This window comes from Canis aureus, chromosome 10, assembly GCF_053574225.1.
Source record: "Canis aureus isolate CA01 chromosome 10, VMU_Caureus_v.1.0, whole genome shotgun sequence".
Taxonomy (NCBI): domain Eukaryota; kingdom Metazoa; phylum Chordata; class Mammalia; order Carnivora; family Canidae; genus Canis; species Canis aureus.
In genome coordinates, this window is record NC_135620.1 from 62,353,288 (window position 1) to 62,377,839 (window position 24,552).

At 35.4% G+C, this 24,552-nt stretch overlaps 1 protein-coding gene and 1 long non-coding RNA gene across 2 annotated transcripts in view; both read right to left on the reverse strand.

Annotated features, from left to right (window-relative positions):
- Window positions 1-24,552, reverse strand: part of LOC144322576 (uncharacterized) — an 89,906-nt gene that overhangs the window by 46,372 nt on the left and 18,982 nt on the right. The window lies entirely within an intron of this gene.
- LOC144321769 (olfactory receptor 13C4) lies at window positions 22,821-23,777 on the reverse strand. Its single transcript, XM_077911014.1, has one exon. It carries the CDS (start codon window positions 23,775-23,777, stop codon window positions 22,821-22,823), a length of 957 nt encoding a protein of 318 aa, XP_077767140.1.

Here is a 24,552-nt window from a genome sequence, read left to right on the forward strand (position 1 = left end):
TGCATGGTTCAGTATGTTTTGTTTGTTGCCTTTCAAAACTGGAACTATATATGTTTTTTGTTTTGTTTTGTTTTTTTGGGTTTTTTTTCAGATACCTATTTTAACTTTTTTTTTTAAATAATAAATTTATTGTTTATTGGTGTTCAATTTGCCAACATACAGAATAACACCCAGTGCTCATCCCGTCAAGTGCTATATATGTAATCTTGAATTGTATTTTAATTACTTCTTCATTACTCCATATTCCGTGATGAGCAGTCTCCACTGCTACAACATTCTTCGTCAAGAGGGAAAGAGTTCATTAGAATGAAGCTTACAAATTGCATCATATTCCCGTCCTGCTTCTCTGAGGTAACATGCAGTTCACACTTTGCAGTATTCATATTCAGTGTTCTTGGATGTTTCACTCACAGAGGTGCTTAATTTCAATGGATGAGTAACTTCAGCTCTTTGTGGAAAATTTACTGTTTCAACTTTCAGAGAGCGACCTTGATTCCAAGTTCTTAGGAGCATCTCACTGTGACCCACACCCAAGTACTACTTTTAAATATATTCATGTGAGCTCAGAGGAAACACTTGCCTTTGCAATCATCCAGTAAATGGGAACTTACCCATGACACTAGATTTCTAAATGTCTGTCTGATCAAAGGTTTTGTTTTTTTATTTTCAGGTTAATAAGATTTTACATGATTTCTAATGTGGTCTTTTATTTTTCAATTCAGTAATTTCCCACAACCAAAGAACATACTAATACCTGTGCTACTTTACTTGTTTTAAATTATCCTGAAGCTTAAATATCAAGATCATCTGGAATGTTTGCCTAAAATATCATGTTCATGCTCAATCTAGAATTTCTAGGGGATATATCTCTATAAGAGACTCCTAACTATAGAGAACAAACTGAGGATGGCTGGAGGAGAGGTGGGTAAGGGGATGGGCTAAAGAGGTTATGGGCATTAAGGAGGGCACTTGTAATGAGTACTGGGTGTTAAATGCAAGTGATGAATCACTAAGTTCTACCCCTGAAACTAATATTACACTACATGTTAACTAGCTTGAATTTAAATAAACTCTGGTAAGAAAAAAAGAAAAAGAAAAGCATTTCCAGGGGAGAGATCTGCCAATCTGTATGTTTTATTAGACTCAGTCATTCTTATTATGTGAGAATGATGAGAATTCTGATTCAGAGCAATGAAATGGAAGAGATTGAACCTTATTATTCAATGCTTTTAGAATCGGGCAGGGAGGGGAGAGATGTGTTAAGTGCTGAGGACATAGAATATCCCATATTGGAACTGATCAGAATTTAGGGAAAATGTCCTTTGTCTGCCAGAGCTCAGAGCTTCATTGTAAACTACCAAGGAAGAATCCATTTAGTGATGTGAAAAGCTTGAGTGCAAAACCCTTGGAACTCTGTTCAAAGAAAAGCTGTTTAAATGCAAGGTTCATTCTGTTTTGTTTACTGCAGCTTTCATTTATATGGAGAAAAAAGTAAAAAACAAATTCATCAATTAAATTTGAAAAATATACTCTTTTTTTTTAAGATTTTATTTTAAAGTAATCTTATACCCAACATGGGGCTCAAACTTACACCACCAAGATCAAGAGTTGCATGCTCTACTGACTGAACCAGCCAGGCACCCCTGAAGAATATATTCTAAATATAGTAGAGGGATGAAATATTTTAAAGGCTATTAAAATATGTTTACTTAAAAAAAAAAAAAAACATTATCACTTTAGCAAGACTTCACATCAGCAATGGACAATCCATCACAGCAGAATGATCCTAGAAGGTCATCAGAAAAGTGGAGTTTGTTTGAGACAGTTCTCTCCTTTAAGATGTGAATCATGTTCATATACCACAGTATTATTAAAAGTTCTCTTAAAATGTCATCTGCATGTTGTGATAAGATCAGTCTGTAGGGGATAATTTTAAAGTCAGGAAGAGTTTGGAAACCAGGGATCCCTGGGTGGCTCAGCGGTTTAGCGCCTGCCTTTGGCCCAGGGCGTGATCCTGGAGTCTCAGGATCGAGTCCCACATCAGGTTCCCTGCATGGAGGCTGCTTCTCCCTCTGCCTGTGTCTCTGCCTCTCTCTATCTCTTTCTCTCTCCCTCTCTCTCTCTCTCTCATGAATAAATAAATAAAATCTTTAAAAAAGGAAGAATTTGGAAACCTAGTGTAGTAATTTTGGCCCAGGCCAGAATGACAGTTATAGAGAAAAGGAGCGATAGTCAGATTCTGGATACATTGAGAAGGCAGAGCCAACAGGATTTCCTGAAGGATTATATATGGGTGACAGAAGAGAAGCAACAAAGATGACTGCAAGGTTTTCAGACTGAAAGTGGAAAAGGATAGAGGTGGAACTCACTGAAAGAAGAAAGGCTGTAGTTGGAGTGGACCTGCAGCTTAATACCAGGCATGCATTGTAGACAGTAGGTTCAAAGTGTCTTAAATATGACAACAATGCTGAAGAATGAATGTACAAACCTTGTGTTTAGAGCAGAAGTGTGGGATAGGAATATCAATATGGGAGTCATCAGCATATGAATGGTACTTAAAATCAAGAGACTGGATAAGATCACCGAGGTAGTGAGTATAGATAATAAGACAAGAGGTTGAGCCCTGGGGCATCATATCAGCAACAGTCTGTATTGAAGATCTTTACCTGTCAGCATGCAGGGCTGACAGATGATAATGTGACCTCTCCACTCTCTGTGTCTAATTCTAAATCTGGCCCACAACTGAATACCCTGTCACACAGTTGTCACTGTGTATCTAATTATCATTTTATAGCTATATATTTATTCATATGAATTAAAAATATATATCCTAATCATTCCTCTATTCAAGAGTGTTTCTAATCAGTGTCTATAATCACTAATGCTGAAATAAATACCTTCCTATGTTTGATTTTCCCTTCTTTTTGATTATATCTTAGAGTAAATTCCCAGGAGTGGCTTTACTTCATCAAAGGCAATGAACAATTTTATTGCTCTCAATAGCAAAGTTTTATAATTTTTTATATATATCCCCAAATTACTTTCAAAAGGGGCTATGCCAGTTTACTTTACATGCTACAACTCTATTAAAATAGGTAATATAACTAAATGAAACTGCAACACTAATTTAACCAAAATCAAATTGTCTAAAACTACTTTTTCATAATATAATCTGTCTACAACTGTTTTGTTTTTTGTTTCACTTCTCACAATTAATATATGTCTTCATTTTTCTTATTAAATGATATCTTGTGTAATGGTGGTAGTGGGCATTCAGATGGAGTGAATTTGAGAATTCAAATGCAGAGGAATCTGGGAAAAATTGGGCCTACCTTCAGAACTTGAAAATATGTATATATAGGACATAGAATAATAGCTACAGGTTTAGTGACTCATATGCCTGACTTAAAACTCACAGTTTGTGCACTTTGGCTACCTCACAAAGCTGTATGTTGGCATCTGTCCATATGGAGTATGTCAGCAGTAATATTTTGAGAAGCTGAGGCCTTAGAAGTAGGATAATTCTGGTTAATGATGAAATATGAGGATTGGCCATGAAAGTCAACTTCTAATATGGAGTCAAAGGAAAGGTCATTGAAGTTGACAAGATTAAGGTCTGGAAACTAGATGACAACAAAGGAAGATTTTCCAGCTAGATCCAAAACAGGGTATCTCTTAGCACTCCAGGATTGGATAGTTCCACTCCTCTATTTAGGAAGAGTTATTATGTGTGATAAACAGAAAATTATCTCTTGTGGGTTCAGTTTTTTTTTTTATTTATTTATCTCATCTATCCTATTTATCCATTTAAAGTTCTAAAACCCAACAAGGTCAAAATTTCCTTTGACCTTAGTGAAAACAATTTTATGGGCCCTGCAAACCTTATGTTTGATCTTGTCTCCATCTCTTAATTTACCTGTAGGATGCTCAAGAAAAGATTGTGACAAATTTTCTGAATATGTGAAAGAATTTGTTATACATGTTGGTTTTCAAACTTTACACTACTAATTTACTTTCACCTCAACTTTTAAATATATTTTATCCTATTATACAGGCTGCATGTATGTTAGGTATTATTTCTTCTATGCACTGATGTATTTGAATGAATTTAAAAATAAAATTAAAAGTGCTATTAGTTTCAGAGACACCTAAGTGGCTGTCTGTTAAGTGTCTGACTCTTGATTTCAGCTCAGATTGTGATCTCAGGGTTCTGAGATCAAGCCTGCATGGTATAAAGTCCTTTCCCTGATCAGTGGAAAGTCTGTTTGAGGTTTCTCTCCCTCTGCCCCTCCCCCTGCTTTATCTCTCTCTCTCTCTCCCCCCATCTCTTCCCCAAATAAATAAATAAATCTTCTTTTTTTAAGTGCTATTAGTTTCTCTTTCCTGGTCTTGTTTTTATTGTCAGGGAGAGTTTGGACTCAAGTGGGCTCATATTACTTGTGTTTTTATCATGTTGGTTTCCATTGTAGGTGGCCCAGTAGATGGTCAACTGCTCATGAGGTAACAGCTTTTCTGGACAATATCTAAAGTAAGATCTTCATTTTGAGTGAAAAGTTAAGGATAGTGATTTCAGATTTGCTGAAAACAGAGGCAATCCTGAAGGAAGGGCACATGCATGTCACTGGTGTAGACAGTGTCGATCTTCTTTTTAAAAAACATTTATTTATTTGTTTGTTTGTTTATTTATTTATTTGAGGAGGGGAGGGGCAAAGAGGGAGGGAGAGAGAAACCCAAGCCGACTCTAAGGTGAGTGCAGAGCCTGATGTGGGGCTTGATCTCAACACCGTGAGATCATGACCTGAGCTGAAACCAAGAGTAGGACACCCAACTGACTGGGCCACCCAGGCACCCTGTGTTTTCATCTTCCAAAATAGTCTTTCTGGGTGCTCCATAATTTCCCTATTCAGCCGAACACAAAGGAGGATAGGCACAAAAATTAGTACACCTGAACCTAATAACTGAAATTTATGTACACCGTTCTACTTGTGTAGTGTCTGTGTAAATGATGAGCAAAATGAGTCCTACTAAGTAAATTTACTGGGGTACAAGCTGTGGAAGACTGTCATAAGCTGGCTTCCCAGGAAACAGAGTCTGAGACAGAGATTTGCCACTGGAGTTTTACTGGGGCATGTCCTCAGAAACAATATCTGTAAGAGGTGAGAGAAGAGGACTGTGCAGAAGGGAAGTTAATTGCCACCCAGCATTATCAGAAGCCTCAGCCAATCCTACAGTGCTCTCTAAAACTGAGATGGTCCTTTAGAGAAATCCCAAAATGAGGCTAAGATCTAGGGCATTTGTACTCTTACATGGAACAGTCATTGAATAAAATTTGCTCCTGGGAAGGAGTAAAAACCATGGGCAAAGCAGTTCTCTCCAGACAAAAGAAATTGCCAAAGAGGGACACAGCTGTGTACTTTTGCTGCCAAAAATCCCAGCAGGGTGGTACATCACAGAAAAACAACTGCCATAGTGAAGATGAACACTTTAATTTGTCTAATGATAGGATGGAACAAGGTGGAAGGGAGAGAGAAAAGACAAAATCAGAAGAAAGATCGTGGCAATATTAAGCTCAAAACTCATTGTGAGTTTAATAAAAACAAAAATCACACAAAAACTAGTCAGCCTCTGGCCTTGATCCCTTCATACTCTTTTAAGAGAAATCAAAAATTAGTCTTGATGAGAGAATCTCCCAAGTTAAGCAACCAGAGCTTACCCTGTAATTAAGGTATAGTCTCCAGGCTAATTAGGGAAGATAAGAAGTAGAGAGAAAATTAAATACAAAGTTAAGGGCAGACAAAACTAATACTCTGCAGTATTTTCATTGTGTTTTGCCAGGCACTATACTTGGTACTTAATAGATATTATTTAATTGAATTCTATCAATAAATATAAGAAGTAGGTATTATTCCCATCTTATGGATGGGAAGCTAAAACTCATAGATTAAATGGCCAAGTTCATACAACTTGCAAGGAGTTCACATGTGAACCCATCTCATGGTAAATCATATTAAATTGATGTTTTATAGAGGTTATAAATTATATCGTACTTTTTTATTCATCATCTATTATTTAATGATAGGTTATTTTATGTCAATAAAGATACTGAAGTCCAAAGAAATGAAACATCCCACCCTAGAATTCCACCTAGGTGGTAGCACAATGACTCCTATGAAGGAGTCCTCTTCTTATCCTTCTTATCATTCCACAGTATCAGCTGTTTGGAAAATTAAGGCCCTTGACAAAACCTTTCTTATTTTTTTTAAGATTATATCTATTTATTCATGAGAGATACAGAAAGAGATAGAGGCAGAGACACAGGCAGAGGGAGAAGCAGGCTCCATGCAGGGAGCCCGATGTGGGACTTGATCCCAGGACTCCAGGATCACGTCCTGGGCCAAAGGCAGGCACTAAACCACTGAGCCACCCAGGAATCCCATGACAAAATTTTTCTATCCATCTCTTTCACAACAGACTAAATGCTAATGAGCCAACAAGTGACTCTAACTTTTTAAAATCAGTAGGTTCCAAAGGGGGCCAAATAACATAGCATCAATCTAAATAAGGAGGTAAACTGAGGCAAGCTTGAATTATTAGAAAGAGTGTAATGAGGAATAGAAGATAAACTACAATTTAGGAAATTCAAACTATGGCAAACCACAGATGAGTCTATTGAAGGTTTGAGTTAGGCTGCATCTATGAACAAGAAATGCAAGGAATCGGGAAAGTCCAGCTGGAGTCCAAATAGGAATTTCATTTGCTTGAGGATGGGGAGAGATTCTTGCCAAATGCTCATTGTCAAGAGAAAATTCCAGTTTTCTGTAAATCAGGCATTTACCAAGAATCAGTCTCTTGGTTCTAGCATTTTATTCCTGAGGGCACATACATGACATTCTCTATTTCACATCCTCTGGTTTCATTTTAGATGGAAACCCTTTCACACTAGGAAACTGTTGACTTTCTATTTGTTAGTACATATATTGGTACTGGCAGATCTCTTCCCAAGGAAATGAGGCCACATTCTAATATCAAATGTTTTACTGGAAACTATATCTTGTTTATTTCTAAGCTCCCTTAACAGTGTGAGTCTGGGCAAGAACTGTTTTGTGAGTCTAAAATAAATTAGGAATCTGCCTCAGTCTGGCTTTGCAACTTGTTTCTTTCCAAAAACCATGACTTTGTTTTCAAAGATAAGATCAGAGCCTGCACAAGGAAGATGGAAGGGATTGACGATTCCTCTGTGCTTTCAGGATGAAAGTAGACCTGACTACCTAACCAGCTCCAACACGCTGTCAACTGACACAGAAGACAGTCAGTGCAGAGTGGCTTCTGCATCACCACAGAAAGATGGCCTCTCCATAAATGATTGTGTCATGATGAGAAAGAGAATTATTGGATTGGAAAAATTAACTAAACAGGGATGAAAGGCTATACTCTGAATGTCAGAGAAATAAGGGCTAGCAAAAGCTTCCAAGAAAGAATGACTTACATACAAGGTGTTACGGTATCAGCATCATAAAAAATGAATAAAAACTCTCATGGAAGAGGATTCCTGGCTGTAGCAGTAATATTAAAAGTAATAGTAATAAGTAATAGTAATTCAGAACATTCATTGAGTTATTACTGTGTTCCAAACATGTTCCTAAATTCCTTACATGTAGTAATTTAATACAAACAATAATGAGTTGGTATTCATAGTAAATTATTCTGTCTCTCCAGCTATATTTCTTCCTCTACTTTCCAAACAAGCAACCTTAGTAAAGAGATTAAGTGATTTATGTTGCTTACAAATCAAGAGCTGGGATCAAAGCAGTTTGACTCTAGAACGAGTCACATAACAATTATGCTATTCTTCCTTTCACAATAAACTGAGCAATAAACTTGAATTCATGTTTCCCTCTTATCATCACTAACAGACAGTTATGCTGGAAAAACTTTGAAGTCCAGGTTCTTCAAAAGGTTTTAGATTGGGTTAAATTCCTCAATCCTTATATTTAGCCTCTTTGGGGAGTACAGGAGCACCACCATAGTTCACTTAAAAGACAAGGCAAAATTTAGGGTCAACTCAAAGTGAACACAAATCATAATGAACACTTCCATGCTCACCCCTGTCTTGAAGATCATCAGTCACCATAAAGATCATCATAAATTATCACCTATATATTCTCTTAATAGAGATGGAGAAAAGCTGAGGAATGAGCCTGGGTGGTAATATTATATTTTTCCCTTTCCTAGCATCTTCAAGAATAATATCCCAGATGCAATGAAATTGAACTTGAAGGTATTTCTTTCTTGAACCAGTAGTTTTAAATAGGTTAATTATTTAAAGGTATAAAAACAAAGAAGCTAATTCTTTTTTTTAATATACAAAACAAAAACAAGGAAAACAGAAGAAATTAGTAACAGCAAATGTTTCTATCTAAATGACATTTAATTCAAGATAGTTTTAGTACTTGATTCAGTTTTATTTTTTCATAAAACTAACATATATATAATGATATTAGTTATTTATTTAGTTATTGTGTGTTTCAACCTGTAAACTGTAAGTCTCATGAGAACTTTTCAATCTTATACTACATCCCCATCTCCTTCAATAATGTTGAAACTATATAGGCACTTTATTTTTCTTAGAGATTTTATTTATTTATTTATTTGACAGAGAGAGAGAGCACATGCACAAGCAGGGAGAGCAACAGGCAGAGGGAGAAGGAGAAGTAGGTCCCCCACTGAGCAGAGAGCCTGACATAGGGCTTTATCCCAAGACTCCAGGATCATGACCTGAACCGAAGGCAGATGCTTAACCAACTGAGCCACCCAGATACCCTGATACATAAGCACTTTATTTTTTTAAAGATTTTATTTATTTATTCATGATAGACACAGAATGAGAAAGAGAGTCAGAGACACAGGCAGAGGGAGGAGCAGGCTCCATGCAGGGAGTCTGACATGGGACTCGATCCTGGGACTCCAGGATCATGCCCTGGGCAGAAGTCAGGTGCTTAAACCGCTGAGCCACCCAGGCTGACCGTATATAAGCACTTTAAATATATATTTATCAAATGAACCAAAAGCAGGTATTAAGAAAATAAAAATTAACTCAGTAGAATCCATGCAAAATTAGCAGTAAGTAAATAAATCATTAGTTAGCTCATTTAGAAAAAGAGAATAATAGAAATACATTAAATTGTGAAGAACAGAAGCAGTAAAATCACATATACAGAGCTATTTTTAAAAGAGAAAATGTTATGGATATATAAATTAATTTGAAAATCCTCTTGCAATGATTTTTGAATGATAAATATCTTTTAAAATCAGTAGGCCAGAGTTGCAAAATTTATATTAGACAAAATATACTTTTTTTAAAGATTTCACTTATTTATCTGAGAAAGAGAGAGGAAGAGCATGAGGTGGGGAGGGGCAGAGGTAGAGTCAGACTCCCTGCTGAGTAGGAAACCTGATGTGCTGCTGGATACCAGGACCCTCAGATCATGACCTGAACTTAAGGCAGATGCTTAACTGACTGAGCCACCCAGGCACCCCCAAAATAGACTTTAAAACAAAGACTGTAACAAGAGACAAAGAAAGACACTATAAAAAGGGGATAATCCAACAAGAAGATATAACAATTATATTTATGTACCAACATAGGAGCATCTAAATACATAAAACAATTAAAACAAACACAAAAGAACTAATCACAATAATATAATAATAGGGGACTTTAACACCCCACTTGCATCAATGGACAGATCACCTAACCAGAAAATCAATAAAGAAACAATGACTTTGAAGGACACACTGGAATAGATGAATTTAACAGATATATCTATACATTCCATCCTAAAACAGAATATACATCTTTTCAAGTGCACATGGAACATTCTCCAGAATAGATCACATGTTAGGACACAAAACAAGCCTCAATAAATTCAAGAAAATCAAAGTCATATCAAGCATCTTTTGTGACCACAATATTCTGAAACTAGATGTCAACCACAAGAAAAAAATCTGGAAACACCACAAATATATAGAGGTTAAATAACATGCTACTAAAAAATGAATGTGTCAACCACAAAATAAAGAAAGAACTAAAAAACTATGTGGAAACAAATGGAAATGAAAACACAACAGTCCAAGTCTTTGGGATTCTAAGAGGGAAGTGTATAGCATTGCAGGCTTACCTCAAAAAATAAGAAAAAAATCTCAAATAAACAAGTTAACCTTACACCTAAAGGAGCTAGAAAAAAGAACAACAAACAAAACCTAAAACCAGCAGAAGGAAGAAAATAATAAAGATTAAAGCAGAAATAAATGATATAGAAACTAAAAAAAAAAAAAAAAAAAAAAAGTAGAACAGATTAATGAAACCAGGAGCTGTTTCCTAGAAAAAGAAAATCAATAATATTGATGAATCACCAGTCAGACTCATCAAGGAAAAGTGATAAAGGACTCAAATAAATAAAATTACAAAGGAGAGAGGAGAAATAACAACCAACACCATAGAAATACAAACAATTGTAAGAGAATATTATGAAGAACTATAAGGCAACAAATTGGACAACCTGGAAGAAATAGGTAATTCCTAGAAACATTTATACTACCAAAACTAAATAAAACAGGAAGAAACAGAAAATTTGAACAGATAGCTAGCAAAGAAATTGAATTAGTAACCAAAACACTCCCAAAAAAACAAAAGTCCAGGACCAGATGGCTTCACAGGCAAATTCTATCATTCAAAGTAGAGTTAATACCTATTCTTCTCAAACTACTAAAAAAAAAAAAAAAAAAAAAAAAAAAAAAAGTAAGAGGAAAGCTTCCAAATTCATTCATTCTGGGGCCAACATTATGTTAACACCCATACAAGATAAACACACCATTAAAAAAGTGAACTACAGGCCAATATCCCTGGTGAACATAGATGAAAAAATGTCAGCAAAATATTAGCAAAGCAAATCTAAAACTACATTTAAAAAAATCATTCACTGCAATCAAGTGGGATTTATTCTTGGGTTACAATGATATGTAAGTATTCACAAATCAATCAATATGATACATTACATTAATAAGAGAAAGGATAGGAATCATATGATCATTGAAATACACACAGAAAAAGCATTTGACAAAGTACAACATCCACTCATGATAAAAGCCCTCAGCAAAGCAGGTTTAGAGGGAACACACCTCAACATAATAAAGTCCACTTACGAGAAACCCTCAGCTAATACAATCTTCAATGGGGGAAAAAAAATGAGAGCTTTTCCCTTCAGTTAAGGAAGAAGACAAGAATATCCACTCTTACCAGTTATTTAACATAGTACTGGAAGTCCTAGCCATAGCAATCAGACAACAAAAAGAAATAAAAGACATCCAAATCAGTAGAAAAAGAAGTAAAACTTTCATTATTTACAGGTGACATGATAACATATATAGAAAAATGGAAAGGCTCCACCAAAAAAACTACTAGAACTGATAAATGAATTCAGTAAAGCTGCAGGATACCAAATCAACATACAGAAATCTTGCATTTCTATACATCAATAATGAAGCAGCAGAAAGAGAAATTAAGGAATCAATCCCATTCACAACTGCACCAAAAGTAATAAGATATCTAGGAATAAACTTAACCAAAGAGGTGAAAGGCCTGTATCCTGAAATCTATAAAACACTGATGAAAGAAATTGAAGATAATACCAACATATGGAAAGATGTTCCATGTTCATGAATTGGAAGAACATGTATTGTTAAAATGCCTATAGTAGCCAAAGCAATCCACATATTTAATGCCATCTAGCAAAATATCAATAGCGCTGTTCACAGAACAAACTAGAACAAACTATCCTAAAATTTGTATGGAACCACAAATGACTTCAAATAGTCAAAGCAAACTTGAAAAAGAAAAGTAATTTGGAGGCATCACAATTCCATACTTCAAGTTATATTACAAAGCTGTAGCATGGTACTGGCACAAAAATAGACACATAGATTAATGGAACACAACAGAAAACTCAGAAATAAACCCACAATTATATGGTCAATTAATCTTTGATAAACAGGGAAAGAACATCCAATGGGAAAAAGGCAGTGTCTTCAACAAGTGGTGGGAAAGCTGGACAACAACATGCAAAAGAAAGAAATTGAAACTCTTTTTTTCCACTGTACATAAAAATAAATTCAAAATGGATGAAAGACATAAGTGAAACCTGAAATCCTAAAAAGCCTTAAAGAGGGTCAGCCCTGGTAGCTCAGTGGTTTAGCGCCGCCTTCAGCCCAGGATGTGATCCTGGAGACCTGAGATCAAGTCCCACGTCAGGATCTCTGCATGGAGCCTGCTTCTCCCTCTGCCTGTGTCTCTACCTCTCTCTTTTTCTCTCTCTCTCTGTCTCTCATGATTAAATAAATAAAATCTAAGAAAGAAAAAACCCTTGAAGAGAACACAGGCAGTAACTTTTTTGACACTGGCTAAAGCAACTTCTTTCTAGATATTTCCTGAGGCAAGGGAAACATAAGCAAAAATAAACCGTTGGAACTACATCAAAATAAAAATCTTATGCACAGCAAAGGAAACAATCAACAAAATTCAATGGCAACCTACAGAATAGAAGAAGATGCTGCAAATGACATAGCTGATAAAGATTTAGTATCCAAAGTATATAAAGAACTGATACAACTCAACACCCAAAAATCAGATAATCCAATTAAAAAATGGACAGAAGACATGCACAGACATCTCTCTAAAAAAGACACCCAGATGGCCAACAGACACATAAAAGATGTTCATCATCATTTACTATCAAGGAAATACAAATCAAAACTACAAAGAGATATCACCTCACACCAGTCAGAATGGCTACAATAAAAAACACAAGAACCAAGAGGAAGATGTGGAAAAAAAGGAACTCTGTGCACTGTTGGTGGACATGCAAGCTGGTGCAACCACTGTAGAAAACAGTATGGAGGTTCCTTAAAGAGTTAAAATAGAACTACCCTATGATCTAGCAATGCAAGACTCGGTATTTATCCAAAGAATACAAAAAGTACTAATTCAAAGGGATACATACACCCTTTTGTTTATAGCAACATTATTTATAATAGCCAAATTATGGAAGCTGCCCAAGTGCCCATTGATTGATGAATAGATAAAGAAGATATGGTAATGGAATATCAATCAGCCATAAAAAAATAATGAAACCTTGCCATTTGCAATGACATGGATGAAGCTGGAGAATATAATACCAAGTCAGTCAGAGAAAGAAAAATACTATGATTCACTCATATGTGAAATTTAAGAACCAAAATAGCAAAGAGAAAAAAAAAAGAGATAGAGAGAGAAAGCAAGAAATAGATTCAACTATAAATGGTTACCAGAGGGGAGGGAGGTGGACTGATGTGTGGAAAAGGTGATGGGGATTAAGGAGTGCACTTGTGATGAGTGAGTACTGGGTACTGCATGAAGTGTTTAATCACTATATTGTATACCTGAAACTAATATAGCACTTATGTTAACTAACTGGAATCAAAATTAAACTTATAAAACAGCTTCTTGGGATCCCTGGGTGGCGCAGCGGTTTGGCGCCTGCCTTTGGCCCAGGGCGCAATCCTGGAGACCCGGGATCGAATCCCACATCGGGCTCCCAGTGCATGGAGCCTGCTTCTCCCTCTGCCTGTGTCTCTGCCTCTCTCTCTCTCTGTGACTATCATAAATAAATAAATTTAAAAAAAAAACAGCTTCTTTACAATAATAATTGCTAGAAGTTATGGAAAATATTCAAATTACATAATAAATACAAAATGTTAAAAGTATATTAAAGATATTGAAATATCAAAAAATGCAATATATATGTAGTGATAATAAACTTGATATATAAAGAATTCTTACAAAAAAGAGGAATTTCCAATTCATTTATTTTGCTCAATTTTCAATTGAAACCCAAATAGAAAATGGATAATCAAAAAATAAAGAAAAATCACAAAGACATAGAATAGAAAATGAAAATATGCTCAATTTTACTGTTATGTAAATAAACACTACATTGAGTAATAAAATGTTATTTTTTTTTTTAAATTTTTATTTATTTATGATAGTTACAGAGAGAGAGAGAGGCAGAGACACAGGCAGAGGGAGAAGCAGGCTCCATGCACCGGGAGCCCGATGTGGGATTCGATCCTGGGTCTCCAGGATCGCGCCCTGGGCCAAAGGCAGGCGCCAAACCGCTGCGCCACCCAGGGATCCCAATAAAATGTTATTTTTAAGTGATTAAAAAATGTATACAGACTTAGGGGTTAGTGATGATAACAGCAGCTACTTAAATTGCTATATCCCTACATATTCTCTAAAAACAATACAGAACAATGGAAGAACAAATAAAACTATCCAAACTCACAGTCTAGACATAACTAGAAAATACTCAAACTTCAAGTTACTTATAAGAAGGAAATTTAATATCCAAACCCCAGCATCTCTCATGCTCCCACTGAATGTTATCACAGAGCAAAAAACTTGCATAGAAAAGAGAAGTTGGGAACTAGTAGCAAATTTAAGATTGACCTAAAACCAAGACAGAGCCCTGAATATAGGTGGTACACAAAAGTATATATGAGTTGAGGTGATTTTCTTTCAAAGTTTTAGGTTTGAGAGGAAAAGTAAGTTAAAAGGAAGGGAGAAGGACTTTTGGAAGTTTTAGAAGTGAAAGAGTGAAGAAGCAAAAAAGAACTTGGATCATGCTAATCAAAAAAATTCTGAAATACTAGAAGGCATACAACTCCTCCCTACTTAGTCAAACAAGATAAAGGGGAAAGATAAGCGGAGGGTCAGAGAGCTCTCAGGACTAAGGGTTGAAGTGGCTTTAATATGGTAATGGTGGTATAAATTTCTCTCTATTTCTGCAGCAGCAGAAGGGGAAGGGAGGAAGAAGCCAGAGCAATCATTTAAGGAAGTTCTACTTCACAGTACAGACAGATGAGGGCACTCTTGACCTACAAATCTTATAAACTAGTCCAAATCCAGAAACGAATGATGGAAACAAATTATATTCAAAACAACTATAAAATGAAATAGAAAATGAGAATCAAAATGCCTCTGCCCTCATTCTCTAAAAAAAAAAAAAAAAAAAAAAAAAAAGGCCAATTAAAACTACCACACTACAAATTGATGCCAATATCCTCAGTCATTTGAAGAGTCAGAAACTATTTGGAATCAGAAATTCCAAAATTAAAAAGGAATTGACCTTTTTTAAAATTTAATATATTTGCTGCTGACAAAAACATGTTATAAGTCAGTCAAGAAAAGATAAAATACCTTGTGATTTCACTCATATGTGGAATTTTTTTTAAAGATTTATTCATGAGAGACACAGAAAGAGAGAGAGGGAGAGAGGCAGAGACACAGGCAGAGGGAGAAGCAGGATCCATACAGGGAGCCCGACATGGGACTCGATCCCAGGTCTCCAGGATCAGGCCCTGGGCTGAAGGCAGGTGCTAAACCGCTGAGCCACCAGGGCTGCCCTCATATATGGATTTTAAGAAACAAAACAAATGAGCAAAAGAGAGATAGGCAAACCAAGAAACAGACTCTTAACTATAGAGAACAAAGTAATGGTCAACCAGAGGGGAGATCGGTGATGGGTAAAATAAGTGATGAGGATTAAGAAAGGCACTTGGGGTACGCACTGGGTGATGCATAGAATTGCTAAGTTACAATATTGTACACCTGAAACCAATATAACATTGCATGTTAACTCTACTAAAATTAAAATAAAAACTTTTTTAAAAAGAGAAAAAAAGAAATTTGTATCAGGAAGACATAAAAAAATTGAATGAACTCAGGAAATAAGCAAAAGACAAAACTATCTTGGAAATGAAGACTAAAATAAAGGTAGCCAAGGTAAAATGAATTAAAATACAACTTAATTAAGGGCATTGAATAAAGGCAGGGAAGCAATCAACAAAATGAAAATAAGATAAAGAAAAAAGTGCAACCAAAAGTTGTTAAAATGAATAGGCAAAGAAGAAATACTATTTCTTTAACAAGTAAATAAAATTTGAGACTCTAAAAAAGAAACAAACCAATGAAATAGAATTAATATTTAAAACATAAGTCCAGAAAAACTTTTCATAAATAACAAACTGAAAATGTCCAAGAGATACCTGGAAAAATAAGTTCAGCATAATCAACTCTGACACTATTTCAGTAAAACTACTGGAGTTTAAAGATTAATACAAAATCTTCAAATCTTCAAAACAAAATGCTAATATCTTATAAGGGCAAAAGAATCAGTCCAACATGATTATTCTGAAAAAAATCATACAATGGAGTTGCATTTTCAAAGCACTCAAGAAAATAAATATGTATTTAGAAATCTATATTCAGTCAAGCTGTCTTTCAAATATTAATGCTTTTGAAAAATAGTTTTAAACATACAAGATCCAAGGAATGTTGTACTCATAATCTCCTTTTAGAGTTGATGAGAGAATAATCTTTATTCAAATAAAAGATGTATGGGGAAATAGGCAAAAGAATAAGTTGCAAGCATTTCATACATTTATTTACATATCCAAGAATAAAATATAGGTGAGAATGAGGATGTTAGAATAATATATGAGTATTATATGTTCTGGAGAAGTAAAAATTATACGACCAGAAAAGCTAAGAAGGAACACGCTTTCCAATCCTACCATAAAGTATTAGAAAACTGGACAAAATATATGAAATAACACTTTTCAGATACTGAACAAGCAAGGCAAGACTGTGATCCCTGGGAAAAAAAAAGATTAAAATTAAAGGAAACATAAGATTACTTTTTAGATTTTGGTTCATGGAGGAGGATCCCAAACAGATCATAGTGGTCTCACTAATTTAAGAAGAGTCAAAAAGAGTTCAAGGGGCTGGAACAGCTTCTTTACAGGGCAGAATTCTGGAGGTGAAAAATCTAGCAAAGAAAAAGCTCCAGATATCAGGAGGATTCCATTAAGTCTGTTGCTGAATGTTAAGCATATACACAGAAATGTTGAAACTCCAGGAGTCCAAGCAAAGAATGATCAATGGTGAGTTATAAGCCCAACCATTCCCAAAGGTTTGGGAGATATTTGCGTTCCAAGCAATTAGGGTGGAAAATCTTCATTGAATATCCAGACCATTTATTACAGACCCATGAATTGTCAGCTAGCAGTAGGGCTAACCTAGTTCTAAGATAGGGATTCTCAACTAGAGCACTCTTGACACTTTGGGCTGAAAAATTCTTTGTTGTGTGATTATGTCCTGTGTATTGTAGGATGTTTAATAACATCCCTGATTTCTACCTAATAAATTTTAGTAGCAGCATACCCACTCCCTTAGTAATATAACAAAAAATGGACACAGACATTGCCTAATGTTCCCTGGGAGGAAAACCACTCACAATTCTAAAGTAAATTACATTCATTGAGCCAGAATAAATGCAACTCTAGATCTACCCTCATAAAAACTTGAGCCAAGGGGGTCAAGGTAACTGCAGGTAACTGCCTGTTAGAATATATCCAACACATTTTAAAGGGAAACTCCAAAATCCAGTATTCAATGACACAAAGGTCAAAATGACTAGCATACAACTCAAAATTATTTTTAAAAAAATGCTAAAAGGCAGTATAACCTGTCCCATAACCAGAAAAATAAAAGCCATTTAATAGAAAGTTTAGGATAATGAAACTAGCAGGTTAGCTATTATAAATTACCCACGATTTAAAGAAAACCAAGAACATAATGAATATAAATGTTATTGTTTAAAAATGACATCCGGAAATGGAATACACAATTTGGAAAATGAAAATTCTACTATATGGGGTTAATGGCATATTAGAGAGTACAGATGAAAATATAATTGAACTTGAAGACACAGCAATAAAAATATTCAAAATGAAGTATTACTTTTTTTTAAGATTTTATTTATTCATGAGAGAGAGAGAGAGGCAGAGACAAAGGCAGAGGGAGAAGCAGGCTCCACACAGGGATCCTGATGTGGGACTCGATCCCGAGTCTCCAGGATCAGGCTCTGGCTGAAGGCGGCTCTAGACCACTGAGCCAACCGGGCTGCCCCCAAATGAAGTATTTCAGTGCTAGAGATGAAAAATATAAATATTAAAAAAAGGAACGAATGAAACTTGTAGGGTTGAACTGAATTTTAATGTGTCAGTATGAACCAGTGGTTTTATATAGCGATAGATAGATAGATAGGATAGATAGATAGATAGATAGATAGATAGATAGATAGATAGATAATAGATATTAAAATAGATATACATGTAGGTATTTACATGCATATATTTCATAGCTTTAATTATTGAAAGGGCCTAGAAAGAATGCTACCCTACTAACAATGAGTTTTGGTTTCTAAGTATACTCTCTTAATATTAAAAGAAACTAGAACTCTTAAAGAAATGAGTTTCCTGGAACTGGGATTGGAAAGCACAAGATGAGGTTTAACATCTTATTTTTCTGGGGGGTTTTGTTTTTAAGAAACAAAATAGATGAACATAGGGGAAGGAAAGGAAATATAAAAGAAGATAAAGACAGAGAGGGAGGTAAACCATAAAAGACTTTTAAATATAAGGAACAAACTGAGGGTTGCTGGAGGGGAGGTAAGTGGGGGGAAGGGGTAACTGGGTGATGGGCATTAAGGAGGGCACTTGATGTAATGAGCACTGGATATTACATGCAACTGATGAATCACTAAATTCTATCCTTGAAACTAATACTACACTATATGCAAACTAACTTAATTTAAATAGTCTTGAAAGAAAAAAAAATCTTGTTTTACCAGAAAGTAAGAGAAAGTAAGGAAGTGCTCAGAGAATTGTGGACACATTTCAAAAGAATACAGGAACCAGCTTAAAGGGAAGGCATTGCAAAATTCAGGCCAAATTGAGCTTTAAAATTAATAATAATAATCATGGTTTGTAACCCAAAGAAAAAAAGTAAGAAGGCGTGAGTTCAAATGGATTTAAATAAATCAATGGATAAATAAATACTTGAGTTATCTTATTTGTAAAGCTGTTCCTTTGAGTAGAATGACAATGGATAAATTAGAAGAAAATTATAGTGTTATAAAATCACCAGGTGACAACCACAATAATAAGGATTGATGTAGGCGGGCACCCGGGTGGCACAGTTGGTTAAGCGACCAGCTCTTGGTTTCAGTTCAGGTCATGATCTCAGAGTAGTGAGATGGAGCCCCCTGTCAGGCTCTGTACTCTGCAAGGAGGAGTCTGCTTGCGTTTCTCTCTCCCTCTCCCTTTGCCCTTCCCTCTCCTCTCACCCTCCTCCCTCCCCATCAAAAATAAATGAATAAATCTTAAAAAAAAAAAAAGAATTGATTTAGGGAAGAATTATCAATTGATGCTAAACCTGGCGGTATAAGTTGGTCAAGGAGTAGGATATTCATATAATATCAATGTATCTTCTTACAAGAACTTCACAATGAAAAAAGAGAAAATAGTGATTTTACACAGGAGATATCCAAAATATACCACCTTAACCAGTAATCAATGTTAACGCTTCCCATAATGAATCAAATCAATATCAAGTGTCTTGATATAAGATGCTGAGAACAACAACAAAAAAAATGTGTTATTCTCACCAAAAATTGCATAACTTGAACTTTATCATGAAAAAACAAGTTTAAATTCAAAGGGAATCCTAAAATACCTGGCCTCTAATTATCTTTAGGTCATGAAAAACAAAGATAGGCTATGAACCATTACAAATTAGAGATTAAGGAGATGTGACCACAAAATATAGCACTTTATTCTAAATCGAATCTTTGACTTGAAAAATTTTTTTTCTATAGAGAGACTGGAAATTATTGAGACTTTAGACTAGGTTTATCAATTATATCAGCAGTCAATGACCTTTTTGTTTGTTTGTTTCGATTGTGATAGTGGTTATAAGAAACTGTACGTAGGCTAAAATTGCATAGAACCACACACACATACACATATAATATATGGAAAAATCATAAAAACTGAGTAAGTTCTGTTATGTAATTAATAATATTGAACCAATGTCATTTTTGTGGTTTTGTTATTGTACTACCACCACTGGGAGAAATGAGGTGAATAGCACACGATATTCTATATACTATTTTTAAAATTTTCTATATGTCTATATTATCTTCACATAAAGTCTTTTTTTAAACTTCATGGACACTCAAGTTTGATATTCATATGATTTTCATGTACCATGGAGTGTTAATATTACTATCATTTTTTCAGCAGTTTAAAAAGATAAACATCATTCTTAGCTCACGGACCACACAAAAACAGCTGGCAGGCTAGATTTGGCCAGGTTTATTGTTTGCTGACAGGTAAACTAAATAGAATTATTTCTCCATGTCAATAGTCATATTCTAGTTAAGGTAAAACAATGTCACAGTGATTTTTGAGGATGACATAGTATCTGCACCTCTTTCTCAAACAGCTCTTTCTATATACACATATACAATACACATACATACACATATATAAAGAGAAACTTATATAAAGCAAATATGGTAGGATGTTATTACCTGAAGATCTGGGGTAAAGGCCTAAAGAAAATTCCTTGTGTGCTTCTTGCAACTTTTCTAGAAGTTTGAAATTGTTCCAAAATACAAATTATTTACACACACATATATATCCAATATTTGCTTAGAAATCCAGAGAAAGGGGATAAGTGGGTATAGATAATGAAACAATGAACTGGTAATCATTTAAACTGAGTGATTGTTACATGACGTTTCCAATTTATGAGTATTTGAAGATTTCCAAAGTGAGAAGTTTATGTATGTAAAACCACACAGACTAGAGCTGCAAAAGTTTGTAGAAACCCTTACAGTGTCACTGACAGCAGATAATACAATCTTGGAGTGGGAGTATAATTTTAGCAAGAGAATTTAAAAAAAAAATTGTTATCAACTGACCCAGGGTTTTATTTTCCAGAATTTATTCTGTGAAACCTGGATACATGTACACACATTTTTCAAACTTATAACCACTTCGAGTGTACATGGTGAATCAAAAGAAATAAACATAAAGAGATTAATTTTATGACTCCAAATTAGTAAGACAAATAATATAAATGTTAACAGTGATCACCTATAGGAGGTAGCACCAGGGTGGCTCAGTGGTTGAGTGTCTGCCTTTGGCTCAGGTTGTGATCCTGGGGTCCTGGGATCGAGTCCTGCATCAGGCTCCACACAGGGAGCCTGCTCCTCCCTCTGCCTATGTCTCGGCCTCTCTCTGTGTGTCCCTCGTGAATAAATAAATAAAATCTTAAAAAAAAAAAAAGCTATACTCACAGGGTTTGGCACGTACCTGTCTAAATAGAACCCAAAGCAGCACCCATTGTGATCTAAGCCAGAGAAGGACCAGCAGCTAGAGGTTTACGACAGTGACAACACGCCAACCAGGAAACAGATAGGCAGCAACATTTTAGTGACCAGATTACTCAGGTCAAAATCAAGATTTATCCCTAGGATAGAGTTTGGCAGGGAGTACAGCCCTCAGCTAGGAGACTTGGGGCTATATTATGGCTCTGAAATCAACAGGAAAGAGAAAATTTGGATGGGAAAATAAGACTGAAACCAGCTGTCATGATGGCTGGTGATATGGGCCAACGATATGCTGTGCTCAGCCATGGCAGAAAAATCTACAAAAAGTGGGGGGAAACCCGTAATAGGTTTACTAAGGAGTTTCAACTACTTAAATGTAAATGAAATGGTTTTCTCTTCCCAGACACTAATTTCAGCCCTCCTCCAGTGCCCAAAAATCACTTCAGGCAAACTAAAAAATTCTGATTATTTTCAGCCCTAAGATACTCATCATCCTCCAAGCCTTTTGTAGACTAGTTTATCAGTTGAGTTTATGGCCTAGAAAAAAAAAAAAAAAAGGTCATTAAGCCAAAAATCAGCTCTCCTTTGCAGCCACCCAAAACCTCAAGAGGCTCTTTTGTATCCCCTTTACTTGGCTTGGATTGAAACAGTCTTCCTAGTCTTTCACAGGGACAATAGAGAAATGCCTCTCATGATTCAATGAGCTTTCCTTGTGATATAAAAGTCCCCTGATTCTATCTTTCCCTTTCTTGATTTTTCTTTATACAGGTATGTGGGGAAGAAGGTGCAAGGAGGAGTGGTGATTGATATTATTAAGAAGACTTAAGGGAGGAATGACTGACCCTAATAATTAGTAGTTTTAAAAAAAGAGATGCTAGCTAGTGTCTTTTGTCTTCAATTTGTAATCTTCAATTCCTACTTTCTAAATCAATAGGAAAAGTCAAGTTTAACATCATCTACAAAGAGAACTACTATGAACTTAGTACTTAAATCTTTAAAAAAAAAAAAAAAGAACTTCTTACTTGCCAGGTGCTTTGTGCAACTTACTGAATTTTTATAATAAGTGTTTAATTACTACCTTTTTGCAAATAAGGAAACTGCAATTTGGAAAGAATAAATAACTTTTCCAATATTAAGTAGTTTTTGATACAGCAGAATTTATACTTCTTCTCTATTCCTAAAGCTTATGTATGATGTTTTCCACTGTGTTGCCACACAAGATGCCAGAAACATTCATTTCAGATATCACCCTGGATGAGATTCTAATGGAATTCATTAACTTTCCGAGATATGAATCAGAACCTATTACAATCTGAGTTTATGGCAGACTATTGTTTAGTAATTATAGCTAAACTGGGCCAGCGAAGGCAAAGAATAAAAATCTCTCTTTATAAATTTTACTTTCTCCAAAGAAGGTTCTCAATGGTTGCCCAATGATGCCATATCTATTCTTTATATACTGAAGACTCACATCTCCCTTTGGTCTTACTGCTTAACAGCTTTCCAATTCAGCACATATTTCACAGCCACTTTTACATCCTTATTTCTCAAGCTATAGATTATAGGATTTAGCATAGGGGTCACTACCCCATAAAACATGGAAATAAGCCCTTCCGTAGCTTGCAAATTGTCATTCCCTAGGTGGTCTTGAGACTTGGGCTTGGCATACATGAAGAAGATGGTACCATAAAATATGATCACCACGGTCAGATGTGCTGAGCAGGTGGAAAAGGCTTTGCGTCTCCCTGTAGCTGAGTTCATTCTCAAGATGGTGTAGAGGATAAACATATAGGAGAAAAAAATGACCAGCAGTGGAAGAACCAGGAATGCCATATTTGACACTGCTAGGGTAAAAATATTGAGGGATATATCAGCGCAGGCTAGCTTTAAGACAGCTAGTATCTCACATAAGAAATGATTGATAATATTATTCCCACAGAAAGGCAGTCGCATAGCAAGAGATGTTTGTACAATTGAGTTGATTCCATCAGAGAGCCATGACACAGAAGCCATTAGTACATACACCATCTTGTTCATGATGACAGGGTATCTCAGAGGGTTACAGATAGCTACGTAGCGATCAAAAGCCATCATGCCAAGGAGCAAACACTCTGTTGACCCCATTGCAAACCCAAAGAACATCTGCACTGCACACCCAGAGAAGGAAATGTTTCTTTTCTTTGAAATTAAGCTCACCAAAGTTGAGGGAACAGAGGAGGATGTATAGCAGATGTCCAGGAAAGAGAGGTTACCCAGGAAGAAGTACATGGGGGTGTGAAGATGGGAATCGAAGATGCTTGCTATAATCAGAAGACCATTGCCAATTAGAATCACTAGATACATTACTAGAATCAGAGAAAAAAACATGATCTCAAGTGTTGGGTAACCGGAGAGTCCCAGAAGAATGAATTCTTTCACAAATGTCTTGTTTATACTATCCATATCCCAGCTTTCAGGATTTCAAAGGAAAATCTAATATAAAATATTTTCACTGCCAAGCAACAAATGTAACAAATACTTTGCATAAGCATTCTTCTAGGGTGAAATAGAATATTTTCATCAAAGCTCTGTCATCTGCTTCTGTCATCTGTTGTTACTCTCAACCATATTTATTCCTAGAATACATTAGGATATTGAGAGTTTCTATGCACTGTGTCTAATATGTGAATATCTACGTAGGATCAAAAGCAAGTTCAGAAGCAACATTCCCTCCTGCTTAAGACACTCTGAGTTTTCTAAAAGCCCTAGAATATTTCAGACAACAAACTGGATTTCTTCATTTCAATCATGTCCAATGAGAGAGTGATAGGGAAGAGGCAAGAGACGTCTCAGCACAGACTGGAATTCCGATTCAGTGTTTAACACAAACATTCAAAAGTGTAAAGCAAATTTCATTTTTATGTATATTTGTCAGCCTCACATTCTTTTCAGTCAAATTGTGTGTTTCTGTGGGGCAGACTTTTGATCATAGTAAATTGAATCATGTACACAGCAATTTAACATCTGCTCAAAGGCAAAGTTAGTTGAACTCACAGTCACCGCCCACTCTTACTATTTTGTTTTTTTTTTTTCCTATTAAGACCAGTGTACAGACCAGCTGTGCATGAATCTGATGGAGCATCTTTGAAGAATAATAATCTCTCTTCATTTGTTTTATTCTCTGGCTTCAGAGTTATTCTTCATAATTTATTTACTTAAGTGAACCTGAGAAAACAGT